Source organism: Polypterus senegalus, chromosome 1 (assembly GCF_016835505.1).
Source record: "Polypterus senegalus isolate Bchr_013 chromosome 1, ASM1683550v1, whole genome shotgun sequence".
NCBI lineage: Eukaryota > Metazoa > Chordata > Cladistia > Polypteriformes > Polypteridae > Polypterus > Polypterus senegalus.
Genome location: NC_053154.1, coordinates 169,804,219 through 169,821,601, shown reverse-complemented (window position 1 = coordinate 169,821,601; position 17,383 = coordinate 169,804,219). Strand labels below are relative to the sequence as shown.

At 39.7% G+C, this 17,383-nt stretch overlaps 1 protein-coding gene across 2 annotated transcripts in view; it reads right to left on the bottom strand.

Annotated features, from left to right (window-relative positions):
• LOC120535168 (ephrin type-B receptor 1) overlaps positions 1 to 16,923 on the bottom strand; it is a 707,928-nt gene extending 691,005 nt beyond the window's left edge. For both annotated transcript variants that reach the window (XM_039762817.1, XM_039762826.1), the window contains exon 1: positions 16,686 to 16,923. In XM_039762817.1, coding sequence (XP_039618751.1) covers positions 16,686 to 16,743 — 58 coding nt within the window. In that variant the 5' untranslated portion in view covers positions 16,744 to 16,923. The remainder of the gene's footprint in view (positions 1 to 16,685) is intronic.
• Between the last annotated feature and the right edge of the window lie 460 nt (positions 16,924 to 17,383).

Genomic DNA, 17,383 nt, shown 5'->3' with positions numbered 1-17,383 from the left:
TTGTGTCCTCACCATAGCTAGGGACGTGGGTGTTACACGCTTCAGAAAATGGGAAATCATGACTAGGAACAAGGTTTCAATATGCATAGCTTTCATATAACAATTTTAGCGCACAGCTGGAATCCCGCTACTCTCTGGCAGCTGTCATTTCTTAGCCTGGGCTTCACAAAGAGCATGAAGTCATTAGGGCCAGAGCTGGAAACGCATTAAAAGACAGCAAGAAAATGTATTCTCATCAGCGGAGAAGCTATGGATTTCGGCAAGCAAGTCATGAGCAAAGCAAGACCGAGATGCATTTATCTGCAGACAACTTCACAGCAAGATAAAAACACTTCGCTGCCTTTACATTTCTCCTTACTCCAGTCGTTTGTTATTCTTTCTTTCGTTAAATACAGCAATGTGGATTCTGCTTAAATGAAAATGTAAGATCTCAAAAAAGACCAACATTGCTACAAGAACTTTAACAAGCAGCATTCCATGCACATATCATTTTTCCTTAATGCTTTAATATGCTTATAAAGCATTAGCAGGTACATTTCTTTACCAAGATAATAAAACGGGGTTGTCCAACTCTGATCTGGATGGCTGAAGGTTTTTCCTTCCTGACCCCTTCCAAATTAGTGCTCAATCTCTGCTCTTAATTGACTTCTTTTCACTTCATTTTAATTGCCTTCTTTTTAAGGTCCTCTAAATTGCCTTTTTCTTTAACTGACAGCCAAACTAAAATGAGATGTGAAGTGAGCTAACAGATGACCATCTAAGTTGGGGTATCAGACTCCAACCAGTTTCATAATAAGTGGCCGATTCTTTCTATTAAGTAAACCCGTTATTTAATTCCATGGCTTGTTGCTGCTCTCATTCTGCCACAACAGACATTTCCAAAACTGCTGATTTTCTTCCTGCTAAGAAGAGACATCAAAATGTTTTGCAGACCTGAGCACATCAATCACTAAGACCCTCATCTTTCTTTATTTTCAGATATCGTACGATAAGCACAGGTCAGCAGGACATGTGATGTCTCGTTTTGTATCTCATTATTGTTTGGTTGGTAATTAAAGAAAAAAGAAACAATTAAGGGGGTCTAAGTCATAAATAGAAAGTTCATTACAATTAAGGCAAAAGAAGTTAATTAGCAGCAAAAACAGGTCACTAATTAAGAAAGCGGTTAGAATGAAAACCCACAGCCACTGTGGCCTCCAGGATTGGAGTTGGACACCTCTGTCCTAAAACATATCACCAGGTACCTAGCGGAAATACAAATGTTAAGGTTTTAAGTATCTAGTCCAAAGGTGGTTATGTCAATACTAGTATATGCAGATAAAGGTGTGTCCCCTGTTCTTCTTTTTCATGTAAAAAGTACAGAGAAGAATTAGATCTGTTTCCTTGTGTTCTCTTAGTATCAGCATATGCAAATGTCTTTGCATATAAACAAACAAAACCTAGGTCGTTTGGCTAAATAAATGAGCATATCACATGCAGGATAATTTCCAGCTTTTTGTGGGCCCTAAGTGGTATGCCTATATTGGGACATCTGCTTTTCTCTGTGTGGGATGAACCTAAGAGCTGAGGGCCCAGGACAGTCACTTAGCTTGCTTATGAGAGGAAATAACCCTGTTAATGAACACTGTTATAACTTTAAGGAGTTCCTTTATTAAAAAGCATTGTGCTTGCCCTTTTTTGTCTTTTTCAGTACGAATCCCGACAATTCTCTGCTGTCTTTTCTGGTGCTTTTGTGGTGGTGATCTGTGCCACCACCACCTGATCAAAGCATTATGATGGACTGAAGTTTTGAGTCTCCACTGTCCACAAGAACAGCTTCATGAAAGTCCTATCACGTGAAGCATGAAAACTAAGAGGTTTGATTTAGGAACATTTATGTTAGGTAAAATGGCCAGTGGGGGTTGGGAGGTCTTTTGGCCTTTGAACCCCTGCAGATTTTTTTTTTTTTTGTGTCATCCCAACCTTCTGTCCTTACCTTGTTTTGTTGTGACCTAATTCTTTCATATTATTGACTAATCTTGTTTTTTTCTTGTAACTTTATTTTTGTCAATTTGTAAAGCACTTTGAGCTACATTGTTGTATGAAAATGTGACATAGAAATAAATGTTGTTTAAGTTTTTAACTCACTGTATACAATGCCTTGTACAAGTAAACAGATCATGCCAATTCTCTAATTTGCACAGAGAGTTTGTTCTTTGTGATATTTTTATTTCAAAGCTCAGACACTGTGGGGCAGCATGGTGTAGTGGGTAAAGATTTGGAGCTGAGGCAGCTTGTTCATATCCTGCTACTGAAACTGTGTGACCATGAGCAAGTCTCTTCAACTGCCCGTGTTCCAATTGGAAAAACAAAAGAAATGTAACCAATTGTATCTCAAATGTTGTAAGATGCCTTACATAAAGTGCTAGCCTAATGATGTTATTATTAATCCTTTTTCTTGACCTTCTTAGGCAAGGCAGAGGTTTAGGGCAACTGGAGCCTATCCCTTCAATCATGGAAGCATTCAGGAACAAACCCTGGTCAGAGTGCAGTATTACTATTACCATATTTTTAACGTGACATTAAATATCTAGATCTGAATATTTTTACAAGGTACTTTATATTTGATGTATGTATTCAATATGTGACATCACATGTTTTTGTTCAGGGAATGATGATTACTGTTGTCTTTATGCTGCATGTTTGTACTGATATTTAATTTCTTGGGATGTTTACCAATTCAGATTCCTTGCCTAAGTAGTTGTTATGGCAATTAAATAAAGTCAAAGTCCACCCTCTCTGTCACCTATGCCAATAATATGGTAGGTCTGTTGGTAGCCACCAGAGAACATCTTCCTACAAATACTAGATTGCTACAGGAGAGATTTACGCTGGCCAAAAGAGAAGCTTTAGGCAGCATGTAATGAAGGTACAGTCGTGACCCTTTTACCAGCATTCTAAAATGTATCCATCCCCACATATATACTCTGAATTTACTTAATCCATTACAGGGTCATGGAGGAGCTCAATTCTATCCCATTAGGATCAGTTGCAAAGCAACAACCAACCCTGAATAAGATGCCAATCCAATTATAAGTTACAGTATGGCCACATTAAATTATTCTTTGTTCCCTATTTTATTTATATATCAGACATTCTGCAATTTGTATAGATACTATGTTGATATTATTCATGCATTATTTCTTTGTTTTGAATTGCACTGAATTAAATTGTAATTGTATTACAATAATCACTCTATAATTAATCCTTGTGTATGTAATAGTTTTTCTAAAAACATATTAATTGAACAATAAAAATCAGTTTCTTTCTTTCTTTCTTTCTTTCTTTCTTTCTTTCTTTCTTTCTTCCCCTTGTGTACAACAGCCAACCATTTCAGTGCCTTTTTATTATACCCTTCCCAGCAATTGACTCAATCACAAATTGAAGGCAATGCATGCAAAGCATTTGTGCTGGACATTCTAACAAAGAATCCGCTTGATGGATAGAGGAAAGTAGCAATGAAGGCAAGACGACAAATGCTTAATTGGATTTCAGTAAGAATGCCTGCCGTTTCCATGCTGTTTTATTTCTGGCTGGCACGGTGGTACAGTGGGTAATGCCTCTGCCTCACAGCTCTAGGTTTGATTTTGACTACAGGGGTCTGTCAGTATAGATACATGCACGCTGCCAGCATGGATTTCCTCCAGCTATCCAAAGGTATGCCCAAGGTATTCCAATTCCCCCACTTCAAATGTTACTGTATTCCCCTACCATAAAGCAACATCTTGTTCAGAGTTCTCTCTAGATAAGCTATAGTTCACTTTAATCCTAAAAAGAAATAGGAAGATCAGCCACTTTATAATTTGGTAAAATCTATAAATTTCTATTCTTATTCCTAAAATTCATGAGAACTAACCTGAATGATACCCTTAAATAAAAAAGTCCACTGCACTGGGTGTGTTTTTAGAATCTGTAGTCTGTGGTGGTATGGCTGCCCAAGAAGTGCTACAGTTCTGTTCTGCTTTAAATGCTCTGGATTGCTTCAGGATCTGATTAATTTCATTTTGCAATTACATTTGACTCTGACCATTCTGCATAAAAAGGCTCTCTTGCCTGTCTAATACTACAGAAAGCCTCTGTACTGTGTGTTTGAGCTTATGTTAAGCTGTCAGCATGTCATGTAGAAAGGCCTTTTACTTAGGACTGACTAAGCATGGCAACAAGCCAAGCAATCCTTAACTTTATATTTCTTTAGAAAGGAGATAAAATTCAATTAGCTCTATTTAATGCAGACAAAAAAGGTAAAATGGTAATAATTTTATATTTTATTGTAAAACCTAACCACGCTACCTGTCAGAGACAGGTGATGCAATAATTTAAAAGTATGTGCTCTTTTGCTCTTCTTTGTCTATCCTCAGTACCTGCATGTGTCTGAACCGCACTTCACTGACACGCCTTCTCTCGATCACATTCCCACAAAGTCTGCTTCTCTGACTGTGATTATTTTTAAAGTGCCTTTCTCACCTCCTGTCCACTTTTACACATCCTGTCTTTAAAGGCAACTTTCTCAGCATACCCCCTTCCCCGTTTCTCCTCGTTGTGTGTCTAACACTCACACTTTGTCTTTCGATTGCATCTCCAAAGCCAAACCGATGAATTAAATTGCTCTAAGACAATGGACACACACAAACCTTACTGTTTTATTATATGCTTAGTAGATTATTGCATATATATAAAGAGATGGTATGTACCATCTGTATTATGTGCTAGTGAGATGGCATCAGGAGTACTCTGTTCTGCATTTTACAAAAAGATACTATGCAGAAGAGAGCAACCAAATTAATCCTGGAACTAAAGGGCATGTCTTACTTTGACAGGCCAGGGGAATTAAACCTCATTAATCTTGAGAAAAGAAAGGTGCAGTAGGACCTAATAATCTTTAGAGGCATTGATAAAGCTGATCCGTCCAGATTTAGTTAATTAAATAGAAAACCATGATATTAAGAACAACAGTGGAAAATAAGGGAAGGTGTGTTTAAGATGGAAACAATTAAGTGCCTTTTAATACAAAGGGCTGTGAAACTGTTATTTTGATGTGTTTTCTTGGTCATGTTGGTGAATGAAAGACATGGAATGATTTAAAAAGAAATTCTGAAAGCCCATCCTGATTTGTTGATCTGTATAATCAGTTAAAGACATCACAGCATCTTGAAAAGTACTGTGAGTAGCTAATATACCAGCTAATATTAGAAATGGCCCATTGGTCTCCATATTTAAATCAATGCTGTAAACGTTAAATTCACATACTCCTGTCAGAGCTGCTTGTAAGGCTCTTTGTATTTTTGGTAATTGGGGTGATTTGGTGTTACTAGGTATTTCATAATCTTTCACTCTTCTGAGTGCACCATGATGTAGCTGGTATTCCTGCCATAATGACCAAATTATCTCTATTGGCCTTAGAACAGAATTATCTCACCAATGATAAACCTGGTGGCAGAATTTTATTCTATTCCATGAAGATCTTAAATACCACTCTGCCTTATAATACATTGTAGGGCTGCCAGGAAAAGACTGGGCAGCCATTTGGTCAACATTAGATCGACCTCAGATTAGTTTTTACACAAGGACAAAAGGTGCAAGAGCTTTATGTACTCTGGAATTTAACCTATAACCTATGTCTCAGTAGAGAGGCCACATCTCCAGGATTATGTGCAGTTTTGGGGTCAGTTTTATAAAGCTACCATATGTACAAAAAGACGCCTGAAATGTGCATACACAACTCCATGCAAGAGTTAAGATTTATAATCAAAAACTTGCTGAAAGAGCTTAAATATATTTACCACAACTCTGAAACATCTGTAAGCAGCATTTTGGAGAAACTGGGAAATTCTGACACCTTTGATCAGGTAGGGAAATGCAGCCAAACAAGCTAAATGATGACTCACGCATATAATTCATATCACTGAGCCGTTATTATAATGTGTGTTGACGTGACAAACATATTAAACCTTAAAAGAGATGAATATGATATATTTGAGTGCCCTTTTAAGAGGGCCAATCCTGCATATTTGCTCTCAACAGCTATTTTTGTTTTTTCATGAGTTTATATTGGGTTGGAGATGGCGGCACAGACCGGAAAGCAGGAGTCAGAGCTGGAAGTGGCAGAGTTATAGATGCTAAGATTTGCATTGGGTGTGACAAGGATGGATAGGATTAGAAATAAGTACATTAGAGGGTCAGCTCAAGTTGGACGGTTGGGAGACAAAATCAGAGAGGCAAGATTGCATTGGTTTGGACATGTGCAGAGGAGAGATGCTGGGTATATTGGGAGAAGGATGCTAAGGATAGAGCAGTCAGGCAAGATGAAAAGAGGAAGACGTAAGAGGAGGTTTATGGATGTGGTGAGAGAGGACATGTGGGTGATGGGTGTAACAGAACAAGATGCAGAGGACAGAAAGATATGGAAGAAAATGATCCGCTGTGGCAACCCCTAAAGGAAGCAGCCGAAAAAAGAAGAAGATATCGGGTCCATGTTGACACTTCATCGTGCTTGTTGTGCTGGAAGCCTCTAACTGACAGACAAGGCACCACATTCAGCTTTCATATGGTGTGGGTGTACATACACAATTTTTGCCAACATAAAAGGCAATTTGCAGCAATGTCCTAACATTTATTGACTTACAATATATTGCATTAAAGGGACCTAGCTGTTCTTGTTAATCGCAGGCAGTTACATCCCATTAATGAAGAAATGATCTGTGATGCTAAGATGAGAATGGCAAAAGTCATGGCTCGGTGACCTGAATCAAACCATAATTCATTTTTTTTGAGGCAAAGTAGCTTTGATGATGTTGTATGTGGTGGCTAGCTTATTGTGAAGGTAACTTCCTGGACTCTCTGTGTTTCATAAGGCCTGTTCTATTCATCGGAACAGCAATCACATCATTACACATGCCAGGTAACAGTGGCTATCCACCGAGACAATGATGCCTTTGTGCTTTCTCCAACCCCAGAACACAGAGGAGAGGCACTACAATACGGCAATGCTCTTGCACGCTAGTTGTGGAGCACTGCACATGATTCAATGTATCAGGAAGGAGGCTGCTGTACTAGCCAATGAAGTTCTTCAGCATCGTGATTACATATGTATGAGGTTGATTTGTATGGTCCATATATGGTTATTTCAGGATGGCAGCTGAGTTATGGTTTCAGGTGCATTTATTTACACAAGATGATTGTGATTTATAAAGAAATATATATTGCATAGAAATGTGAGTTTGCCAGGTTTTACAAATTAGATTTTTTGGTGTACACATTTTCCTGCTTTTTTTTGGAAATAATCCTAACTCATCCCAACTGAGAAGTGCACTGGGAGGCAACAGTACTTCATTACATGCAAACCAGTGGTTATTTTGCCAAAATCATGTTAGCCACACAAAAATGAAAAGTTGCCTAAAAAATCTTCATTAATAAAAATTACTGTCATTTATGCCTTACTGTTCAAGCATTTAATTTCTCCAATATAATATGTGAAATATATGTTTTCAATGAAAAGTCCAAGTAAAATAAACCGAATGACTGATTGATTGACTTATTCATTCATTAATTCATTTTTTTCTGGGTGTATGACTTGTACACATGCTCGCTTAATGAATGAACTTATTGATTTATTGACAGATTTGTTGGTTGGTTGTTGAATATTGGCTGCTGTAATCGATTGATTGGTTGGTTCGTTGGCTCACTGTATGACTAGCTGTATGCTTACTCCCTTAATTGATCAACTGATTTTTTGTTTGGTAAGTTGAATGTGTGATATTCTTATTGATTGATTGATTGATTGATTGATTGATTGATTGATTGATTGATTGATTGGGATTATGACTGGTTGCATGCTTGCTCTCTTGGTTGATCAACTAATTGGTTATTGGTAAGCTAAACGTTTGCTGCCCTGATTGATTGATTGATTAGTTGCTTGGTTGGTTGGTTGTTTGGCTGGTGGGATGTATGACTGCTTGCATGCATGCTCTCTTGATTGATCAACTGATTTGTTGGTTTGTATGCTAAATGTATGCTGTCCTGATTGATTGATCGGCTGGTTGATTGATTGATTGATTGATTAACTGGTTGATTGATTGATTGATTCATTCATTGATTGATTCATTCATTCATTCATTCATTGTATGAATGCATGAATGCTTACATGTTTACTCTCTTGATTGGTTGGTTGGTAAGTTGAATGTGTGCTGTTCTGATTGATTGATACCTGCAAGCATGTTATCTGACAGTTTTCTCTTGACCTTTCTGATCACACTTATACCCTACAAATACCAAATGAAGAGCACAGCTAAGATAAATATGCATTCTGGCAGTCCAGGATAACACTTCATGTAAAGGCAATTGGCAAAGAGGTTTTTTTTGCCTAAACAGTAAAGATGTTTTTTCTCTACTAGAGGAATTAAAAAAGCAAAGCAAGAAAATAAATATGCACTTCACATCAAAAAGGTTGTGCGTTCCTGCAGTCCATTAAATGCAAAGCTTGTTTAATAAAAGGCAGAAAACGAAGTGGAATCGCCTCATTGATATGCTGCAAATACTGAATGATTACAGCACACAATGCATTATATTGGGAGCGAGGTGAAAGAATGAGAGCTTTTATTTTTTCACTACAACTAATACATATCTCAGAAGACTAACATTAGAGTGCAAACAGCTCCAGTGGCATTACCTGCTGATTTGAATGTGCAAAAACGAGAAAGCGTTCCCTAGGAAGCCGCTCATTATACCTGATTTCCCTTATTAAGGAGTCCCAGCTGCACTGACAAATTAATTCTCCTCCATTAACACCTGAAAGAGGCACCTCTCTTGCCGTATAAATGTGCGAGCAGCACCCAAACAATCCAGCTAATCTGATGACAAAATCCACTTTGTCTTACAATTTCAACATCTGCAAGGTTAACGGGGAGCACTTGTGCGGATTCTCATCTATCGAAACATCTGTATGCTTAAACACAGAGAACGGCACGGCCCATTGATTATAATGTATTCCGGCAGTCCGGGGGAGAAGTAGCGGCACAGGAAATTGCTGGGAATCATTTACCTGCTGATGCACAACTGTTTGCTGTACTTTTTATTTATTTTTTTCACGGCCGCGGCGCACGTACAACCGTCGCCCCCTCCCCTTCCCTTGCCTAATCAGGTCCTCAAAAGCCACCGGCCCCGTACGCTCATTCCGCGCGTTGCGGCTGAGAGAAGCGAAATGAGATTTTTGGAGCTGCGAGGAGAGAAAGTCAATACGACGCAGATACCGCGCGTGTCTGGCTTACAAATCCGTCTACGGACGCTGTGGGGAAACAGTCTTTTGGCTCATCTTGATTTCTCCTCTACTTTAGTTTAGATGCACTTAAAACAAATATAAAAACGGGAAAACAGCTTGAACACTTCTTCTTGTACTTTGCCGCAACAGCCGCACTTCTGATTCTGGGCAGATTCTATTCTTCACACCCTCACGCAACGGACTCTGCAGTCAGATTCAAGTCTCATGCCAGGTTTTCATCTGTGTGGAGTTTGCGTATATTCAACTGATGTTTGCGTTTTACTTGCAAAAATGTAGGTGTCTTATTAAGTGATGGCACGAATGTGTGCTCGGCCCTAAATGGACCGGCGCCTCCACCCAGCGTTGGCTCCTGCATTACCCAGATGTCACCGCGCCGGTAACGGCTTTCTGATATAACTTTTAACTAAACTAATCGGAGTTGGGGTTGCTATGTAAAAATCCAAATTGATGTTTTCTATTTAAAACAGAATATCTGTGGTCCAATCTACGACTGCGATAAATTTGCCCATTTCTTTCTAGATACGAATGTATTTGGTTTAAAGGCATTCGCGCACCCTTTGCTCAACACGCTTCGAGGTTTTGCTTGACTTTTTTTATTTTTAGTCCCCATTCTCAATAATGGCTCAGTATAAATGCAGATCATTCAGTCCCGATGTAACGCCCTGTTTTCATTTTCTGCATTTGGTCTTTGGAAGCCCAACAGAATAGCCTCCAAAAAAATCATCCAGGGGTTTCTGATGCAACTGACTTTACACCTTCTTACCATTCCGCCCCCGTGTTTGGGAGTGCTGTTACTTCCTCCAAACATAGGAAGACTGATAGCGTCATAGCCTGAGTCAGCAGACGCGCCTCTGTCGTTTGGATGAGCTTCGATTTTAAAAAATCATTTAGACCTCCATACCACTGGCTGACAGAATATGTCGAACAAGATATGATTTTATATTGATTAGGCTAATAATATGTACATTGTGGGGTACATTTAAAAATCCATATCATTCTGCATTTTTAAAAGTTGGCTTTAATAAAAGTATAATGAAGCTCAATCAGTATAAGATTTCATTAAATCGTCGAATCTACAAACGTGCATATTAGGTTCTTTGATAAATTTTGAGAATGCGTGCGTTTGTCGCGTTTGCGATATGTGCGTTTGTGCCCTGCATGGGCCGCGAATCCTCTGCGGGGCTCCAAAAAGAATGGATGGATGTTTACTTATATAATACCGCCCACAAATGTCGTACCAGACTAATCTGCTGTAAAATTTACTATGATTATCCATTTCATATCTTCCAGCTTCTCTTTTATTTCCTGTGTAGCGTACCAAGTGAAACTCACTATCTCAGTGTCAGTGGTTTGAAGACAAGATGAAACCCATAACGGGATGCCAATATATCATAGATCACGCTTTCTAATTAGCCTAGAAACCAGTGCAGGGACAGCGACTAGTGTAACGTGGAGCAAATAGATGGTGCCTGGAGCAGGAACTGAACCCCTGTACCTGGTGATGTGAGCCTGCAACACCACTCATGTCCGTCACATTTGCTTACACAACAGTCCATGTCAGAGTCGCCAGACTGCAGAGTAAGCGTTTAAAAATACTGGTTCTTTAATGGCACTTTGCAGGTCTTAACTGGGTTGTATGGTTCGTCGTTGAACCATTAATTGACAAAGCAGCATGAACAGGGTTCTTTGTATAAGAAGTTGCTTATTTGTGATTTGTACGTAGGAAAAAAACCTGAAACCGTTAATGTTATAGGCTACCTAGCTGGATACTGACAGATTAACAAAACCTGAACTTAGCCTGTGTTTTGCAGCAAAAGTACTTTTAAAAACAGCAACCCAATGGTTTTTCACAAATCTGATACCATCTATTCATACTGTATGGGACGGATCTTATATAAAGTGAGAGTCTTTCTAGAACCTTCAGGTGGATAGCTCTTTCGGGAACCAAAAATGGGTGATTCCTCTAATGCATCGGTGGTTCTTCACCCTACCAACATTATTTTAAAGAGTGTATGTACTTTAGAGCTCTCTTGTGAAGAGATTTCTGCCTGGGTATTCGGTTTTCTATGACATGTTGGTCAAGTTAATTAGCGACTCCAAAATGTGAAGTCAGGGGTCCTGTCCAGTCCTGGACCCAGTACTGCCCTTGCCCTGAGGGTCCGGTCACTCACCTGAAGTGGACAAAGCGGGTTTGAAAATGTTACGTGATGAGACGAGAAAATGTATAATTAAATTTGCAGAATATGAAATCTGTTTATGAAACACAAGTGCAAGTAATAATTCCTGGAATTACTTTTATTTAAATAAGATGCATAAACTAATTATACATAATTATTTCAAGGACAGTAGCGCTGGAATGTTGAAATTATTATAGCTGAGAAAAGCTTCAGATTGCAAATTAATACTCAAGAAACTGCAACAAGTCCTTTCACCATAACCGTTCTTGGCTCAAAAGAACCCGTGTGATATAAACCTTCAAAGGAAACCATCGCTAATGACTTATTTCAAATACGCCAAAGCTTTAGCTTAATTGTGAAGTAGGAAGCCAACTCGGGAGAAGCACCGCAATCAAAAGAATCGAGCATATATGTATTTGTGTGCGGGGGAGGATGCGAGTGTTTTGAAGCCAGGCAGTTGGCTGTGACAGTTTTTGCTCCAGCCGGTTTCACTGTTATTTTCCAGTGATAACATGCAGTAATTGATTAACTTCGTATAGAAGCAACATATACCATCCTTTCTAGGTATACATGTATGAATGTATGTGTAGATGTAGGTGTTAATAAAAAGTATATATATATTCGGTATAAAATACATATGATTATATATATATATATATATATATATATATATATATATATATATATATATATATATATATATATATATATATATATATGTGCGGATTTATTGCAAACTGTATATAGGTGTGCACATATAAACTGTATATAAATCCAGTTCGTGCTCTTTGGTGTCCTAGCGGAGTCGAGGAACCAGCGCTGAAGGGTTAAAATACATAGTCTCACTGTCGTTGGCAAACGATCCCTATGAAAGGTTTTTTATAACCAATTTTATTCACAAAACACTACATAATATTTTACAATAAAAACGAATTATATGTAGATACGCCCTCTCTCGGCCCCTCTGACTTTAACTACGACTGGGTAAAAAGCAGCGCTGTCTTAGCTGACTGCTTTGATCCTTCAGAAATGCGTATCTGGTGAAGCAGCAAGTTCGAATTATGACAAGAAGATAAGAACATCAAATCAGAGAAAAACTCGTCAGGGCCAATCCAGAAGAAAACAATGTGTGGAGCCCGATGCCATTAATATTGTTCGGATTGGCCACGTCTTCAAGCGCCTGTGAAAAGTTGGTTATCAAATATCAGTGATGGACGAAATGTGATCTGTAGGAAAAAGAGCTGATTGATTCTATGGTTAGGTCTGTTTGTTTGTATCGTAATATATGGCGCAGGATTTATTAGTTGTTCGTTACAGTTAGGACAACACAGGCCGCAATATTATATTGTTATAGTGTTAAGGGGGTGTGCAGTCCTTTTAAAGTTGCCAGATCGATAAGTAAAGTTGCCGAATGACCAAAAGAAATGATATGAGTGCATGTATGGGACTTCGCACCTGAAAGTAGTTCATTCTCTGAAGTGGATGATTGGGGTTGGTTATCACAGTATAATCTTTGTAATGTGTTTTTATGCTTAGAAAATAATAGGTTCCAAAATGATTCACATTAAAGGACGTCCCTTTTCCAATAATTACCGATTTCCACTTTTCATGCTGTTTGCTTAATAAGATTAAGCGCTGATAAGTAAAAAGGGAAGTTGCAATGAGTGAACTTCCATTTGCAGACCTAGATTCCGCCTCCGCACACCCTCAGCTTGGTGGCAGTAATGTTGATGGGCCTAGTGAGAATGAAAAGGATCACTTGAAAATGGGTGAAAATTAACGAGTGCTTAATTCTTGTCATGTGGGCACGAATCTGCAGCAGCTAACCTTTCTGATTAGTGGTGTCGCGCTTTCCTTGCTCGACACCATACTGGGCGGCCGAGCGGTCACTCGCAGCTTAGGGCAGGACGCGTGGGCAGCTGCGGGCGGCTCGCATGACTCTACGAGTGAAGGTCAGTTGAAGAAATGAATGAAGTGCCCGCACTCAGTTTATCTCTCTCGCCTAAATCTATCAAGAGACAGCAAAAAGAGACGTGGGCGAGGAACGACCTGTTCGATTCAAGTTCCATTAGGCACAAAGAACTATAGAAGTACCGCTTGGTCGCGTATTACTTCCCTCTTCTAATTGTATACACTGAATTGTCCTTCACTTTCTTTAAAAGTCAAAATGATAGTGTTATATAAACACTAATTAGTTAATCCTATCACTTTCTGTATAAGAATAATCACGATGGATTGAAGTAATTGATTCATTTGGAAGATTGTATCCTAGAACTACGTGAATGTTTGTCTTTGTGGGTATTTTACCAGTGATCCTGAACTGTATGCCAGACTATTTAAATATACAGGGTATGGAAAAAGAATGACATAAATACTTGTATTGTCCATACATGTGTTCATTTTTGAAATCTGCTCGTTCCCATTACAAAGTCGTGATGAGACTTAGTCCATTCTGACAGCATCGGACAGGCTTGTCTTTAAATGAGAAGGCTGACAATAGCAGGGCGCTTTCATGTACAACACAGCAATCTGAGTCAACAGTCAACCCAACCCGTTAGTCTTAAGTATATTGAAGAAAAATCTGCGTATGCACCAGGCGAACATTCCAACTCCACGCAGTCGCAATTCGAACCCTGCGCCCTGAAGCTAAGGTAGCGGCGGAAATATGTTTACTGCAATGTGTGTGAGGATATATTTCACATCTTAGAAAGGATACACACGCATCTTGAAGTCTGGACGCGTGCCTGCTTCGCATTAAGTACAGCTTATAAAATACAAAAGAAGGAAAATGTGGAAGTAACCGTTTTAGTTAAATATTTTAGCGTGAAGAATGAAGAAGCCGAGTCGTAGAGTGAGGCGCAGATTGTAACTGTGGCTGCGTGATCCACTTTCAGTTATTTGCATTCAAGTTACTCTCTATTTCAATGGGAAAAAAGGACTTTAGCAATTATTTTAGCCTAAATGGAGACTACCGCAGCAAAATGCAGACTCGTACTTCAGACAAAGGAAACCGTGAAACGTGCATAGTTGCTTTGAGAATAGAGGATTTCAGGCAGAGAAAACGAGAGCTCTGTGTGCGGAGCAGCAATTGTCAGGGGCCAAGCAAAGGCAGCCAAGCTATTCAGTAATTTCAGTTGATGGCGAAGAGGGTTACACTGTTTTTAACGCGCTAAACCTCCCCTACATAAAGCCGCATGAAGGCTGTCAGATTAAACCGGAGTTGCCGCAGTTGAACAATAACCACCGCGGCTAGAAATAAGCCGATTTCACTTAGAAAGAAGAATGGAACGCCAGCAGGAGAGAGAAAAATACAAGTAACATAAGCATATTACTCGTTTACATTCACGTCGTTCTTTATCTATAGATCGGGGAGCGTGTTTTTAAGCGCTGGTACTCTTTATTCCTCGAAAACAGACTGCTAATTGTGCTTAGACATTTTGGAAGGTGTTCTACCTCCAGACGCTTGCCTCGCACCGAAATCCTTACACTTACGTTACCCGACTTACTTTGGACTGGCATCCTATAAGTGTATAACAGTATAAATGTAAATGGTGATGAGAAATTCAAACCTTAAAGCAGAAAGCGTCAATGCGAGGGCCAGTGTCACTGTGGATTTGGGGAACATAAACTTTACTCAAACACGTTTTCTTTCCTTTTCTCCCCTTCCTTTCAAAATGAGCCTTTTTCCATTCTCCTGATGTTTTTGACAGGTCAGCAGGGTGCTAGAATTCTCTTTCGCTGAGAGGTGGACTCTTTGTTCCTCCAACAGGCAACCTTGCAATCAACATATGGTTTACATAGATGTGACAAATTGTTGCCCGGCTTTGCCTGTCGGTTGGCTTGCCGGCCCAACCCCCATCTAAAAATAAATCATTTTCTAGGCTTAGTAAAACTACAAAGATGAGAAAGAGATAAGAATGGAAGCGCACATTTAGTACGTATAACAAGCAAACCCAGATTACAGGCTGACGTTCTCAGAAATCTATAATGCGAGGAATGCCTGTAGGCGTACCTGGCATCTGAATACACTTCGAAATTACAATCAAGCAAAACTCCCACAGAACCTTAATGACGACGAGAGAAGATCTTTTGAACTGAGTAGGCTAACCCACATAATTTAACCAGAAATCAGAGTGCAATGTATTGTTTTGACATTATGCACACGTCTTCTTGTGCTGTGGTGTGTGCGATCTTCTGAGACTTATCATTTTCCTAGACGACTCCAACGTATTACACGCGTGGAACGGTATTTAAGGTTCGGTCACGTCACTCTAATAAAAGAGTATGGCTAAAGTGTGGTTTGCGAGGATGGGTAGATGGCGCAGAAGCCTAATAATATTGTGACGCTGTCGTGCGGTGCGGAATACAAATTGTCAGAGTCGAAGCGAAGTGCAAGCAGAGTTTGACAGTTCTTGGCTAACGGTGTGCTTGTTTCCAGCAGTCAGTTTCGAGACTCCAGGTACACTCCATATAGAGAAAATATCAATTCAGATCCGCACTGATTAAATATTTTTATTATATCCGCCTACTAACACACACCCACACACGCGCACTCTCACGCATGCACACGTACCCACAGCAACCTAAGGCGCTCCAACAAATGATGCGATTCATTGCTGCAGCCCCCAATGCACCTGATCAGCAGCACACATACAGGTTTCAGTTGCTTCCCCTCCCGTCCAGACCCTGGAAACTATTACGATTCTTTTGATCCAAAACCCTAGACCATGAACGCATAACGGGTCTCTAGTTCATTTTTTGGAGAAGAGGATGTTTCTTTGCGGTTGAGGAGGAGTCGGAGTCTACCTATCTGTAATAAATAAATAATTACTCTGGCAACATGTAGAAGAATCCATCGGCTTGCATCTCTCAGGACCCGATGGTTAAAAATTCTGCCCTATTTTCGGAGATACACTGCATTGCAGTTTCAAAAGGCGATTCAAAAACCACGTAACGCAACTATCCAGGAAACCATGAAAATCAGTTATGTTAGAATTGTATATTTGTTCATAGGAGCAATCATTTCAGCTAATACATACACAGATGGAACATGCCGGGGTGCTTTACTACCCAAAAACGTGCCAAGACGCGCTCCACTCGAACCCTTTCAAGCTCAGATGAAATACTGATGGCAGGCGCGCGTCTCATCTTTTAAGAATAAATAAAAATGAAACTATTCAAAATTCAAAAATTACCTTCCACGGCAGTAACTGTAGAGATCAAACATAAAACTATAAGCAAATCCACTGTCATGGCAAACTTGTGCGTTTTTTTCTTGTCTTCTTTTCTCCTTTATTCGCAGATATACCAATCCTACTATCGTTAGAAAATGATACGATATTCCAGTTTTGTGCGCGCTTCCTTTAACGGTCTTGTATTTTGTGTCACATTGCAAGCAGTATAGTAAGTAGTAAGCGAGAACAGCTCTGGACAGTAAGAATGGAAGTGGGGTGGGGGGGTGCGTTGGGGGAGGGGTAGCGATTGAGAAGCCCCTCGCATCTTTTTTTTTTCTCCTAACACCTTCCGTCCAATCATAGGAAACATTCGGCACACGTTTACCCAATCAGCGAGGAGCACCTCCTCCCGCTCGCATTGTTAGTCTTGAACAAAAAACTTTTCGCTTGGCCTGTGTGAGCTGGGGCTTCGTTCCGGAGAAGTGAAAGAGCTCCGACCAGCGTCGTGATACCAGAATCGCAAGTTGCCTGCGCAAAGATCAGGGAACCTGAACTGACAGATCGCACCGGAGCCGTGAAAGAGCTCAGTCAGCCGGAGAAGCGAGGGTTACAAGGAACGAATCTCCTTCGTATGTTTAAATTCAAAATCGTGGCAGTGTTGCATAAAAGTAAATTTACCACTGCTTAGCACAACTTACCAATTCAATCCGAATTAAAAC